The sequence below is a fragment of the Zingiber officinale genome, chromosome 1A (assembly GCF_018446385.1).
Source record: "Zingiber officinale cultivar Zhangliang chromosome 1A, Zo_v1.1, whole genome shotgun sequence".
Lineage (NCBI taxonomy): Eukaryota > Viridiplantae > Streptophyta > Magnoliopsida > Zingiberales > Zingiberaceae > Zingiber > Zingiber officinale.
The window spans coordinates 134,103,126-134,118,457 of NC_055987.1; the positions used below are offsets into that span (position 1 = coordinate 134,103,126).

The window sequence follows — 15,332 nt, forward strand, 5'->3', positions numbered from 1 at the left end:
TGCATCAATGAATGATTCCAAAAGATCAATTTGTGACTGTGGAGCACGATCAACTTTTCTGTCAGGATTCCTGGAAGGATAAAAAATATTGTGACAAGGACTTTGACATTTATTGCGTTTGTATAACTTTCAAGAAAAGGTCCAACATTTACTTCTCGTATGGAGACACAAAAGTTTAACTATTCTTGATTGATGTGTGTGTGTGTGTGTTTTGGGGGACTTAAAAACACAGTAAACACACTGTACACACTTGGACTCTTCCTGTCTTAAGGCATCAACCCTCCAACTCTTCTGTTCGATCGTTTTGTGTTCCATTTGCGCAGTGGAGGAGTTGTTGTACTCAGTGGGAGCTGGAGTTTGTCTCAAGATCCATTTGGCCATCCTGTCACCGTCTCTACTTCTTTTTCAGCTACCTTTTTGGGTGACTTCTCTTCTCCAAGCTCGCAAGGCATTATATTGCTTGTTTTTGTCTTTTAATTTTGTTGCATTGTCCCAAATAAAATGTGCTTCGTTCATTTTTCCTTTGTTAATACAAGTTTTGCCTTCTTTAATAGATAATGCTTATGGAATTTGAGGGGAAACTTGAGGTAAAAATGCAGGATGTGAAATTCCATGGCCAGTTTTTGGAGAAAATGCTCTCTAACAGGATACCTTCAGGGCACAAGCGCTTCGACAGGTACCTAATCCCTTTTGGAAAGCTTCTACTGCTGTTTATTATCTCTTTTTATGGCCATTTCGATTGTTGCATGCTTGAATATCTCCATGGTTATTTGGGAAAGTGCGAAAGCTAATTCACTAAAAAAAATCTTAATGCCAGTGATGGAAGAACTGGCTGTGGTAGATTTGATATATTTTTTCCTTCTAGAAATTTGGCATCTGGTACTTCTTAACGTTCGTATTTCCTCATGATTTCCGGTCTCAACGACAGTGATTCCCAGAAGAAAAATGGAGAAGACGAACTGAACTCTATCCCTGGAGCAACCCATGATGCTAAAGCAGTAAGTAAGCTTAATTTATCTCTTTCAGTCTCTAGTAGTTTTTGAATGACAGGGATTGTTCAATCTCCTGTTGAATTCTCTTTTAATTAGATTTAGCTCTAGCTATGGCAGTATTTATGTTCACTCATACCTTCATTATATGTTAAAACCTAAGGTCCAGTTTTTCTTTCAGACAAGACTACTATTGTGTCTGTTTAATTGTAACTTTAATGGGGTTTCTTCGCATTGAAGGTTAACGGAAAGCCCAATGGTGAAAGCGGGTTCGGGGACAACCCAACGCCTGGAGCTAAGGTCCAGAGCTCGTTAAAACAAGAGGTAGGAAGAATTTTGATCTGATACTGCTCTGTTAGCAAACGTACATGACAATTTACTGGTGAATTAACTTGATAACTAACCTAAATTAACCTATTTATTTAGCTGAGATTTATTCTTTTGCTAATATGGTGCAGATTTTGCAACTCGAAAAACGATTACAGGATCAACTCACAATGAGATATGCTCTTGAAAAAGCGCTGGGATATAGTTCTTCTGCAATATGTTCCTCAAAGGAAACTTCAATGCCAAAGGTAGTCTTGTAGAGTATCTGAGTGGTATTCATTGTTAGGTGAAATTTAACACGAGTAGATGTTTATGCATGCTTTGTTAACTTCTCTCTGTTGGTATATCTAAATTTACTCATATTATCAGCCAACAAAGGAACTGATAAGAGAGATAGCCATATTAGAGCTAGAGGTTAAGCATCTGGAGCAGTATCTGTTGTCACTTTACCGTAAAGCTTTCAATCAGCCAACAACTACACTGAGTTCCCAATCAGAGCAACTTCATGAATCTGCAAAACATAAGATCTTGTCTACTAAAGGAAACTCCAGAGTTCAATCGAGTCGATCTGAAGTAACTCAGCAATGGAATACCAATTCAGTGAATGATGATTTCGAACTTAAGTGCCATGACAAGTTTCTTGGTCCTGGTGTCTACCGCAGCCATTCTTCTCTTTCTCACCGTGCAATTTCTTCTGCTAGAATATCTCCTTCAGAAGATAGCCTAGCAAGAGCTCTTGACCCATTCCATTCTCAGCCTTTGTCCTTTCATGAGGCAAGCAGATTTCGTGTTTTGATTATAAACAAATTATGATCAAAACTTTAGCAACTTAATTAGTACTTTCTGTTCTAACTTTGCTTAATAATTTCAATGAGCAGGAGGAACAAAATGATAATTCAGGGGTGGTCAGCTTGGCTGAATACCTTGGCACTAGTATTGCTGATCATGCCGCAGGCACACCTAATAAACTCTCAGAAGACATGGTTAAATGCATGGCTACAATATATTGCAAACTTGCTGATCCAGCTTTGGTTTATCATGGCCTTTCTTCCTCTCCGGCTTCGTCCTTCTCATCCATGAGTGCACTATCTCCTCGGTACTTGGGAGATATGTGGAGTCCTGGCTATAAAAGAGAAACCACTTTAGATTCGCGGTTGATTACTCCATTTCGAGTTGAAGGACTGAAAGAATTCAGTGGACCGTACAATTCTATGGTGGAGGTGCCCTTAATTTGTAGAGAGCGTCGGAGGCTCAAGGATGTCAAAGACATGCTAAGCAACTACAAGTAGGTTAATTACATGATTTCCAAAGCAAAACATGTTTATATATTCTCATGATCCAATAATTTAGATTCTGAAATGTATGCCAGGTTAATCCTTCAGCGGCTAGAGACAGTCGATCCGAGGAAACTAAAAAATGATGAGAAGCTGGCCTTTTGGATAAACGTACACAATGCGATACTCATGCATGTAATTCATCTACCTACTTGATTTTCTCCAGCTATTCACATCAGTGTATGAATATATTTCGCCTTATGAATGCGTGATTTTTCATGCTCAGGCACATGTAGAATATGGAATTCCAGAGGGCAACCTGAAAAGGACTTCTTTACTCATCAAGGTATATAGACATTAAGTAATTTAATTAAGAGATCGAACAATAAGACGAGCATTTTTTATTCTGAGGAAAACTAAGGATGTTCTTGTTTATTTCAGGCTATGTGCAATATTGGCGGTCGATCCTTGAATGCTGCCATGATACAAGGTTACATTCTTGGGTGCAAAACACACTACACAGGGCAGGTATGCAGACCAATTCTCCATTAATTCCTTCTTAGTCATTGACTGTTCTATGTCCAAATTAAACTTAGGAAGTATTGTGAGGCTTAACTAGAGTCTCTTCTTGCAGTGGCTTAGGACATTGCTTTACCCAAGACTGAAGCAAAAAGCTAAAGATACGTGGAAAGGCTATGCAATTGAGCAACCAGAACCTCTTCTTCATTTCGCGCTTTGCTCCGGCAGCCATTCCGACCCTGCGGTAAACTTTTTAATCATATGCGTATTTATCATTAGCTACGGTATAGCATTGCTCAATCGTTTTCATTAATTATGTTGGTACAGTTTATTGTCATTTGTTCTACGAAATGATGCTTCATTGCATTTTTTGATTGCCAGGTTCGTGTGTATACTTGCAATCGATTGTTCGAGCAGCTGGAGTCAGCAAAAGAAGAGTATATTCGCGCAACAGTTGGCATTTTGGAGGAACAGAAGATTATTCTACCAAAGATCATAGATTCATATGCTAAAGACACAAAGTTATGCTCCCAAATATTGGTTGACATGATCCAGTGCTACCTTCCTGAGACTCTCAGAATGGCAATGCAAAGATGCCTACAGAGCAAGTCCAAGAAGATAATTGAATGGGTACCTCACAACTTCAATTTTAGGTATTTGCTTTCGAGAGACTTGGCATTTCCTCAGCTGAACTGAGAACAAGAATGAGTTGAGGTGCCAGGGCAATATGGCCCCATTTCTATTTTTCTTTTCGTTTTTTTTTGTACAAAAAAAAGGTTAACATTTGTTGTATATTGAGAAGGTTGTTATGTGTTAAATGTGCATAATTCAGATTAAGCGTGGTGAAGCAGTGGACTGGACTTTGATCCACGATGTGTGCATAATTTCCAAACAATTTGAAGTTAAAGTAAACTAGTTTGCATTTTGGGACAATCAATCATGCTTCGTGCGGAGAAAATTGGATCGCCAGAAATGGATCCGGCCCGTTAAGTGGATAATGGGTTAACTGGAAATCATGGATCCGATCCGTCAAGAAACCATTCCGCGACTCTCCCGACTTCTAGAAATTCCTTCCAGCAGCAAGCGAACAAATGAACATGTGGTGCAGGTCGGAGATCGCCAGAGCAGAAGTCAGGCATCTTCACTGCCCCCAAATCCCTAGCCTTCGCTCTGGGGAGTCGATCGATGGAGGGCGAAGAGATTGGTTTGGTGTTGGCTCGAGCGTCTGAGCTGCGGGCCAAGGTTAGCGATTGCATCGACGGAAGCGGTGGCGACGCTTGTGGGCTAATCGCGGTGGAGGATGAATCCGAGGGCCTTGTAGCTATCCGCAATGCCCTCGACTCGTTGGAGCAGCAGCTCGCGGCTTTGCAGGTACAACCCTGTTCTTGTATTCGTTAGGACTAATTCCGGGATGAACTTTGAGTACTAATTTATTTAGGGTTTTGATTGCATAACCGAGAAAAACCCAACTTTGACATGTTGCGCACTAATGAAAGATTCGAAGATGACAAGTTGTCAATTTTTCTTTCTCACTTCCTTGCTCAATTCATTCATCTACATCATGATTCCATCTCCTAGTGGTTTCGTGTTATATTTTTTTTTAGTTCCGTTAAATGATTTTAGCGGTATTCGGATCCATAGTGATGGTATCTGGATTTATTCCCAAGTATCCCAAGTCGCTAGAATCTTCTCTGAGCAATCCATTATCGGGTGCTACAGCAATCATGCTATAGTGCCTTACTCCACAAACCAGATGGTTCTTCTGATCAATCTATTGCTTGGCGCTACAGTAGGACTGCTACAGTAGAGTTGTTATAGTAACACTGCTAGAATATTCCAACCCATCAAATTATTCTTCCAAATAATATATTGCCTGGCTGCTATAGTACACTGCTACAATATTTCAAACCATCATATTATTCTTCCGAGCAATACATTGCTCGGCTACTACAATACCTTACTCCACAAGCCAGCTTGTCCACCCGAGTTCTCTGTTGCTACAGTAATATTACTACAGTGACACTACAATACAGGGAGCTATCGTCTCTCTCGAAACCGTCATTCTAATCTCCCGAGCAATCCAATTTCTCAAATACTACAATGCTATAGTAATTGTTACATTACAAAGGAGCTACTGTGTTTCTCAAAATGAGATTAATCTCTCGAACACTAACATTCCCGTATGCTATAGTACACATCGCCACAGTCAGTTACAATAAAATAAAGTTACAATGCCAGTCCATTATGCCGAGCAATATAATTAAATTCTGCCGAGCAATATAACTAAGTTCTACTGAGCATTAAAGGCTCAGAAGTTTCTGGTTAACAATATGTGACGATCGATGAATGGAGAAGCAGGTAACGATTGTCGGATATGGTACCTTAACCACTCCTCAAGAAGAGAGCTAATGGACTACAGGGAGGTTCCCTTCGGAGGGCCATATAAAGAGTGGAAGGAGATAAGTGCAAGGCAAGTTGGTTCTCTTCTTCTCGCAAGCGAAGACGACTCCTTTCTTTGCTTTCTTCTTCATCTTCTTCTTTAGTCTTCTTCTTCTTCTTCCTTCTTTGATTGATGGCTGACCTGAGCGTTGAAGGGGTCGTGCTGGCAAGACGGCCCAAGCTCTAATCCGTGTTACATCTTAAGGTGCTTGGATCTTACCAGGTGGGAAACTGATCTCATGTTCCGGAGAGGAGGAGCCTGGGCAAGCGGAAAAAGAAACAATTAGAATGGCGCCGTCTGTGGGAAAATCCTACAAAATGCTATGATAATTTCTTCGTCTATCTTTATAGAATGCGAACGAGAGAAAGATGATGTTGAGGTGGAGATGCAAAGGTTAAAGGCAAGGAACTAGTCCGATAGTCTTCCCAAATTGTTCAAGCATCCTTGAGCGGATCTGGGATTTTTCCATCATGTCAGATTTCAAAAACTTTAATCCTCTATTATTATGGAGATTTATTGATGCCTCGAAATAATTGATTCCCTCTTCTATATTTTTGATCGATATGTTTCTCGATCCGGCTTGGTTTTGCTTGGCGAGTACCTACTGCTGCCTAGTCTCCAGCTGACGCCAACATCCACCTTCTAATGTTACTTGATATGGTGGCAAGCGAATCAAAGGAAACCTTTTGATGTCTTTGAGTCTTCTTCCCCTCGTATGATTTTCTATTTTTCTATTCCTTGTCTTCTTGCTATCGCCAACAGGAGCTGAAGGAACGCTTCCATTGGTGGCAATCTTTCTCTCTTTCTCGATATCACAAGCAGGAACCTTGCATCTAAAGAGGTTCCCCTTATGATAGCTACCTCTTCTCTACCGTGTTGAAAGCATGTATGTAGCTTGGAAAGTCTGTGTGACGGAAACTCAATCCATATTATGGCTGTACAATTTGGCTTCGATTCAGACATGTTTGTAATGTTGGGATTCATCAACTTCTATCAGCGGCTGTGGTGATATTGACATTGCAAGGTAGGTGTTTGATGAATGCTGTAGAAGAGTGTAGTCTCTTGGACGGCCATGATTCAAGGGTGTGGAAGACGTGGAATGTGGAAAGATGGTTTTAGATATGCAAATGTGAAGAGAATGTGTGAGCTCCAATTCCATGGCACTATCTGTCATGGTTGATGCTTACTCTGAACTGGACAGGATAAGAGAAGGGAGTCAATTTTATGCTCTCATCTTGGTTCTGACACTCCAAAGGAACGTCTTCTTGGGCAATTCAATTATTGTCATGTAAGCAAGAGCTCGTTGGATAAGGGCTGCCAGGAGATCATTCAATTGTATGAGCATAAAAGATTTGGTATCATGGAATTAGTTGATTGATGGGTATATCCAGGATGATGCATTGGAAGTTGCAAATGAATTGTTTGAGGCAATGTCAGAAAGAGTACATTATTTCTCAGACTTTAATGGTGGTGGGGTTTTCTAACAGAGGGTGTGTTTCCATTATTCAAGAACTTGCCATCCAGTCTTGTATCTCATCGTCATTACTCTAGAACTCCTAAGAAGTCCGATATGACTTGATTCATATGATGAAGGATCAACTAATAATCTCAAAGAATTTTCATTGCAAGATAAGTCATTTATTTTTCATTACCACATTATCTCATTTAATATCATTTTTCTTTAATAACAATATCAACTGATAGTTCATACATTTAGTAGATAAAGTATTTTTCCTGCCTAATCCAATTCATTGTAGTAACCCGGAGAAGCGTAAAATTCTAATAGGCTACAATGACTCTCGGACCGTATGGATTTTCTAGAGATAGGACACTGCTATATTTTGCTGCATTGCAAAATCTTGAGTTGGATATCCTCTGTTTATTTTCCACTGTTTCCCGATTATGCCCTCTACTTGGACCATGTATTCAGATGCTGCACATGGAGTTTCATAAATCAAAATTGGCATTTTCTGTTGAACATCTTGAAGTCCCTGTAGGTAATCTCAAGGAGTCTTCACTAACGAGGCAGGGGTATTAAAGGCTCATCAACCTTTACGAAATTCCAAGAAAATCATCAAGAATACCAAAAACGTGGATTGACTCTTTCCAATTCCGGAGCAATCTGTCTTTCTCGAGCAACATATCTTTCCTAAGCAATCTTTCCCAAGTAATATTTTCAGCAGGCCTCGATCAAAATGGTTATAACTTTCTGTAAGGATATTATTTTTGAGCACCGTGTTTTTTGCTGGAAACTTGAGATCCTTGACTTTTCAATGATATATGGCTTTCCTTGTAATTTGTTCCCAATAACAGCAGATTAATCTTTGAAGTTGACACAAAAATCTGATGACTTCTGAACTTTTCTGTGTCACATATGAATGATAGCAGAAGTTGTATAATCAAAGGCTTATGTATGAACACAGCGATGGTGCAAGCCATATTTCTTTCAATTTCTAGTATTCTCCTTAACACATTTTGTGTGGTTTAGTGGGCTGGTGGATATTTTCTTTGAGATTGTTATTGGAATCATAGTATTGGTCAATGTTGAAACTATTTATGCTCAGATTTGACTATCATCGATCAAGAACAAAAGACTGGTTGTGTTGCGCTCAAGATATGTATGGGTAAAAGGTATATCAGTTTTCTAGTGAGCTAGCAGGGTTTCTTGGCATAATTTCTCTTGATGCAATTCAGGATGTAGGCTCAAGGCATGAAGTTCTTTACAGCAAATACTATAGGACAAGGAGTCATTCCCGCCATTATTATTTGATTAGAGGGAACAAAAGAAATTATAGTCCTATGATTTCTTGTTAAAGCAGGCAAAATAAAGAGAGATTTAGTCACAATAAATGGGGATATTTCACTGACCACTCCTTTACTCATAATTTCATTTCCTCTCAGGGAGAGTTTTATCGTTGAGCTTAACCCCCTTTCGGATCATGAAGACTTCTTCTGAACTCCTTTTCTAATTTTGTGATTATTCTCTCTAATCATTTTGTGAAATTTTCAGGTCTTCTCTTTTATGCTCTTTGTCCTCAGATAAACTTGATATTTACTCTTTCTATAGTGTTGGCTTATCATTGTCTTCACACCTGGACTTATTCATGGATTGGTTTCTCGTCCTAAGCCTTCGGGTCATTGTCTTCACACCAGCATCTCATCCACTTAGTTATCACTCGGCCTTAGCATTTGTTGCTCGACCCTCGTTTTCAATGCTTTCGTCGCAACCACATGAAGTTAGCTTGGCCAACTAGCCTTATCTCTTTAAGTTTTCAGCTTGACTACATGACCTCAGCTCTTTATATCGTGGGATTAAGCTCTTATCCTCGGTCTGAATTCAATAAGTCCTCTGGTATTCATGATAGTTCTTTGTTTTCAGATGTTGTCTTCAGGATTCTCATTATTATCTTTTAGATTGAAGGATTGAGTTCCTATCCCTGATCGAGACAGGACTGACTTCTATTATTTATGGCACTCTATGGGTATTATGGCTATCTCAAAGGCATAATAGTTTTTTTTTTGTGATTGTCGTCAAAATGTTGCTATCAAATACGTCTTTCTTTTTTAATAATTCTATCTAACGTTGTTTCAAAAATGTGTGTTGTAGATTATCATCATCTATGGGCTAAATATATTATAACTGTCTATGGGCATTAATATAACGACTTAAAGGCCATATAGCTAGTGCTTCTAAGCCAATAATAATGGCCAATGCATCAGGTATTATTATTCTCACATCCTCCGGGCATCAATATAACAGAGATAGCTAGTGCTTCTGAGCCGATAATAAAGGCCAATGCGCCAGATATTACTATTCTCACAACCCCGCGCATCAATATAACGACTTAAAGGCCAGATAGTTAGTGTTTCTGAGCCAATAATAACATCCAATGTGCCAGGTATTACTATTCTCACAACCTCCAAGCATCAATGTAACGGCCTAGATGTCAGATAAACTAGTGTCCCAAGACCAATAATAACAGTCAATGCACCAAATATAAGTATATTAACAGCCTCCAAGCACAAATATAACAACCCCTATCTCTTAGTATCTTTTGAATTGTACTCTTCCATCACAGTCTAGACTGTATTATTTAATCATATATCAGAATGGGGGCTAGTTTCATGGTCTTCTCAGATTTCTTCAAATTACCCCCAGATGGGAGTCAATATCATTCCTATCAACATCACTCAATAATATTCTTGAGCAAGATTTGATTTATGGTCTTATTAATCAATGCGGCAATATCCCCGGTGGGATCAATTTTCTAGTCTTCTCATTCTACTCTATGATACCCCCCAACAGAATTGGTTCTCTTAGTTTAACAGTCATCTTATTAATATGTTTGGCAGTATTCTCAACCGATGCAATTTTCTTATCGTAATATGTTGTGTGGTTATATCCCTAAGCGGGGTTGAGTCTTCTAGTTTCTTTGGTATTCTTATAGTTATCTTCGGATCAATTGAATTGACCATTCATATATTCATACATGTCTCGGTAATTGAGAAATCGAGTTTCTTTCCTTGATAGGGATTTACTTGTTTTCTTATTTTCTTGCTCAGATTGATTTTCTACTAGGTATTATTATTATTATTATTATTCTTTATTTCTGGTTGTCATTTTTTCAACCACAGGATCAAACTCCTTTATTTGATTGGTCTTCTGATCCTCTTTATATATTCTCCTCTATTCTTTGTGAATTCTTATTATTATCTCATATTGGACTTTTGCTTTTCTCGACATTCTTACTATTCCTAATTGGCATTGGCCGAATTTATGGTCTTCTCCATATTCTTATGTCCCCATGATCGAGAGATTGAGCCTCTCTCCTTGGTCGAGATGGATCATACTTTGGATTTTTTCGATATTTTTTATGTTTCGCAACAGTGAGTGGGATTGAGCTCTTCTTCTCGATTGAGACTCTATGAGACTTTTGGTATTCTTGGTTTTCTGATTATCTTCTTCGACCCAACACTTTTAATCGGACTTCATTCGACTACGCTCCTACTCTGACTTGAAGGGGAAAAAAAAAATGTGGGGGGGGGGGGGGGGGGGGGGAGGGGGGATCTGATGGTATCCGGATGTAACGACCCGGCCCTCTTGGCCCATTTGGCGACCTCTCATGTCGTCGACCGTCGGCCCTTATGTCGACCGACGACCCTTGCCCGTACAGTTACTCACTAGGACTTTCCACCCCTAGCAGTGGATTTTTGCCTCCCCCGGGATTTGAACTCTAGACCTCCAGGCTTAAGTACTAGAGTTTATGAATCCTGGTAACCAAGTAAGATGATCTCACTTGGTTACCAGGATTCATAAACTCTAGTACTTAAGCCTGGAGGTCTCATGAGAGGTCGCCAAATGGGCCAAGAGGGCCGGGTCGTTACAATAAAAAGACGTCTTTTTATTATAACGACCCGGCCCTTTGGCCTCTTGGGCGGCCCATTTGGCGACCTCTAATGTCGTCAACCAACGACCCTTGACCGTGTCGTTACTCACTAGGTCTTTCCACCCCTGACCAGTGGATTTTTGCCTCCCCTAGGATTCGAACTCTAAACCTCCAGGCTTAAGTATTAGAGGTGAGATCTCATTTGGTTACCAGGATTCATAAACTCTAATACTTAAGCCTGGAGGTTTAGAGTTCGAATCCTGAGGGAGGCAAAAATCCACTGGCCAGGGGTGGAAAGTCCTAGTGAGTAACGGCACGGCCAAGGGTCGTCGGTCGACGACATGAGAGGTCGCCAAATGGGCCGACGACATAAGAGGCCACCCAAGAGGCCAAAGGGTCGGGTCGTTACACCGGATTTATCCGAGGTAAGTATTTTTAAACACTTTTTTATTAGACTTTATTCGACTTTGTTCTGAAGGAGGGGTATCTGATGGTATTCGGATTTATTCCCAAGCATCCCAAGTCGCTGGAATCTTCTCTCGAGCAATCCATTCTCCGGTACTATAGTAAGTGCTCCAATAATCATGCTACATTACCTTACTCCACAAAACAGATTGTTCTCTCGAGCAATCTATTGCTCGGTTGCTGCAGTAGCACTACTATAGTATCTTGCTACAATGCAATCCAACCCATCGGATTATTCTTTCAAATAATATATTGCTCGATTGCTATAGTACACTACTACAATATTCCAAAACCATCAAATTATTTTTCCGAGCAATATATTGCTTGGTTGCTATAGTTAATTACTCCACAAGCCAAACTGTTCTCCCAAGCAATCCATTGCTCGACTACTACAATAATATTACTATAGAAACTCTGCTACAGTAATATTTCTTCAGTAGACTACACTAATACTACAATACACAGAACTATCGTGTTTCTCAAAATCGTCGTTCTAATCTCTCGAGCAATCCAATTTCTCAAATACTATAGTACTACTGCAATTGTTACAGTATAGAGGAGCTATAGTGTTTCTAGAAATGAGATTGATTTCTCGAATACTCACATTCCCGTATGCTATAGTACACACTATTACAGTAAAATAAAGTTACGATGCCCGTCCATTCGGCTGAGCAATATAATTAAATTCTACCGAGCAATATTATCAGGTCCTGCTGAGCAATATAACTAAGTCTTATCGAGCATAAGAGGCTCCAAAGTTTCTGGTTAACAATATGTGCCGATCAATGAATGGAGAAGCAAGTAATGATTGTTGGATCTGGTCCCTTAACCACTCCTCAAGCAGATAATTTATGGACTACGGGAGCGTTCCCTATGGAGGGTCATATAAACTATAAAGAGTGGAAGGAGCTAAGTGCAAGGCAAGTTGGTTCTCTCTTTCTCACAAGCAGAGGCGACTCCTTTCCTATAGCTTTTTTCTTCATCCTCTTCTTTCTTTAGTCTTCTTCTTCCTTCTTTGCTCGATGACTGACTTGAGTGTCGGAGGAGTTGTGTTGGCAAGCCGGCCCAAGCTCTAATCTCGTGTTACATCTTAGGGTGTTTGGATCTCAAAAGGTGGGAAACCGATCTCACATCCTAGAGAGGAGCCCAAGCGAGCGGAAAAACAAACCATCAAATAGCATTTCCAAGTGCCTGTTTGCTAGATATTTTGAATTCCTAGCATGTGTGTTCAAAATTGCAAGCTGTAATATGATAGAGTTCATCCTTGCTAAACACTCAAGATTCAGGTCTATAATATTAAAGACCCTTCTTTTATCATCTTGTTTGAGTTTACAATTCGTAGAACTTTCTGACTGTAACACTGGTTACTGTACAACTCGAGGATAGGAATTTAGACAAAATAATGTAGATTGTGCATGGTTAGGCTCACTATGCTCCAGGGAATCACAGCATTGGGTATTCATTGGTACTGCATACTCGGTTGTAATTCATGCATCAAGAATTGCTTTATTGTTTGCTTCGTCTTATTCAAAATAAATGAAGAATCTGTCAATTGCATGTCTATTTTGCCTGTTGCAGATAGGGAGAACTAGTAGCAGATTAGGTTAACTTCCTCATCTGATAGATTTTGTGTTTTTTATTAGGCGCTGCTCCATCAACAAAGATATGAAAGAGAATCTATTTTATCACAGATTGATTGCAATCGAGTAATATTGCTTGGCAAACTTAAAGAATACAGAGGGGAGAAGCTGGAAGTTATTAATGAAGTTGCAGCATTTGCTAGTGAAGCAGTTGAACATGATGATGGCCTTTTCCTTCCTCCATATCCCACCCACCTTCCTGATTTGTTTACTCTGGATGACATTGGTGGCAGTTCACACTTCGTGGTGAAGAAGTCATCTACTATCAATGGACATATAACTATCAACAAGAATGAAGACAAAACAACTGAATATGACACTCATAAGAAATGCAGAAAAGCGACCTCAAATGGAATTGGCCATATCATTGGTTTGGTTGTTAAATCAGCAATAACATTTGTTAGCATTATATCTATATTAGGTTTAGCTGGTTATAAACCAATGATTAAGAAAAGATCCAAGGGCATTATGCTGTCTGGTGCAGAGTCACCAATGGACTCTCAAGTTGGCATCCAGTGCCCCAAAGGGAAATTTTTGGTTATTGAAAATGGGAAAGGGCGATGTGTGGTGAAAGAGCGTATAGAGGTTCCATTTGAACCAGATGTTACAAGCCCAACTATAAGCTACGGATTTGGTTGAGTTGTTGCCAGATATTAAGTTGCTTGCCTCATGTCTTGTAGTAATTTCATAGAATGTATATGTAATAGTGTTATACTTTCAGGAAATTAGTGCAATTAGGCTATCATTGTGAGTGGTAAATGCGCGTTGCAACTACGCCTCAGGATTGTACCCCCAAAATTCTTGTGCTTTTCAGTGGAGTTTAAATGATAGGAGGGAGACTGATTATCACGGTGTGAAGCCCTGGAGTATGATGAAGGATGGTGAGATGATGAAGCTTGCGCTGAACAATGCCCCTCTTCGGGGAACTGCTTGGGGTGGGGAATTGGTTCCATGTTGATTTGTATGACTAATTTCTGTTTGTGTCTACTAAAAACTTCTAGTCGTGGTGAACCAGATATATAAAGATTTTGTTTTCGTTCCATAGTTATATTCACTGATACAGCAATTGAAGAAAGGGATGATTCAATGTTACTTTCCTTTTTCTAGTTACTTGATTCATCCTCGTATTGTTGTCATGATGTGTCCGCCTAAGGCGTATGGGTACTGAATGTGGTGCATCTGTTTCTTAAAGGATAGATCCTAAATGATTTATAGTATAATTTTAGTAAGATACACTTTTAAGTACAAAAGTGCATAGATAAAGCATGTACAAAATATGTGAATGTGTGTTAAAATATGCAAAACGAATGTATACAATCTATGCACATCAGTAAGTCATAATAGTTAGAGCTTGCAATCACAGAGTTAGCAAATCTTATTATTATCTTGCCTAAATTATGTATGACATGTGCATAATTAAACTGAAAACCAAACACACAGAGGTAAATCCTAGCTCTGATATTAATTGTTGGTTGATACTCGGAATATCGTATCGGTTTCCTGTACAAAAATTTTATACAAGTCCTAAATCATTCCTAACAACCTATTGTGTTCTTTAGAAATTTAATTAGGAATCGCAAGCGAAACTTAACATTATTGATTCCAAATTTAACTTATTTGTTCTTAGAGGTTTAAACTTGGATCACAAACGATGCTTAACATTATTAATTCAAGTCCACCCATATTACAAAGTTGATTAAATATTTATTTCTAAAATTGACTTCCAGGTTAAACATGGCGAGGCACTAGGCCTTCTTGGTTATGAGATCATCCATCACTTCCTTGACAAAGTCTTTTAAAGAAATTCAATATTCAATCTCCTTATTATAACCATAGGTTTAACCAATAAGAACAATCGAATCACAAGATCGAAAAAGAAAAGAAAAGAACACAAATTCGAAACCTAGAATCATATACCTCTTGTGTTTGGTATTTCAAAATTCATACAAAGAAAAAACTAGTATGATGTGGAATAGAATTACTAGTTATACCTTTCTTTATAAGCAACAACCTCTTGATCTTCTATCGTATCCCTCTTCTTATCTCGGACATTGTGTGGGCAACGATCTACCGAGATGAGAACCACCAAGACAACTTCCTTCTTGCAAGTTTTGGCCACCAACCTTCGAGCTCCAAGGGATGCAAGAGCAAAGTCTTCTTTCTCTCCTTCTCCAAGTAAATTCCGGCCACCACAAGAACTCCTAAAGATGATATGGTTCGGCAACAAGAAGAAGAGAGGAGAAGATGATTAGGGTCGGCCACACCAAGGAAGAAAAGAGAGAAGAATAATA

The 15,332-nt window shown here is 39.2% G+C and overlaps 2 protein-coding genes across 2 annotated transcripts; both read left to right on the forward strand.

Moving 5' to 3' along the window:
- The first annotated feature begins 276 nt into the window (after positions 1-276).
- On the forward strand, positions 277-3,956 carry LOC122010108. Its single transcript, XM_042566513.1, has 12 exons — positions 277-421; positions 555-676; positions 929-998; positions 1,230-1,313; positions 1,448-1,564; positions 1,686-2,090; positions 2,195-2,601; positions 2,686-2,785; positions 2,877-2,936; positions 3,032-3,118; positions 3,225-3,353; positions 3,491-3,956. Exons 2-12 carry the CDS (start codon positions 558-560, stop codon positions 3,803-3,805), a joined length of 1,893 nt encoding a protein of 630 aa, XP_042422447.1. The 5' UTR covers positions 277-421; positions 555-557; the 3' UTR covers positions 3,806-3,956.
- Positions 3,957-4,166: 210 nt separating this feature from the next.
- Positions 4,167-14,083, forward strand: LOC122034234 (plastid division protein PDV2-like). The gene is made up of 2 exons (XM_042593395.1): positions 4,167-4,480; positions 13,045-14,083. The coding sequence occupies exons 1-2, from the start codon at positions 4,295-4,297 to the stop codon at positions 13,678-13,680; spliced, it is 822 nt and encodes a 273-aa protein (XP_042449329.1). The 5' UTR covers positions 4,167-4,294; the 3' UTR covers positions 13,681-14,083.
- The last annotated feature ends 1,249 nt before the right edge of the window (positions 14,084-15,332 follow it).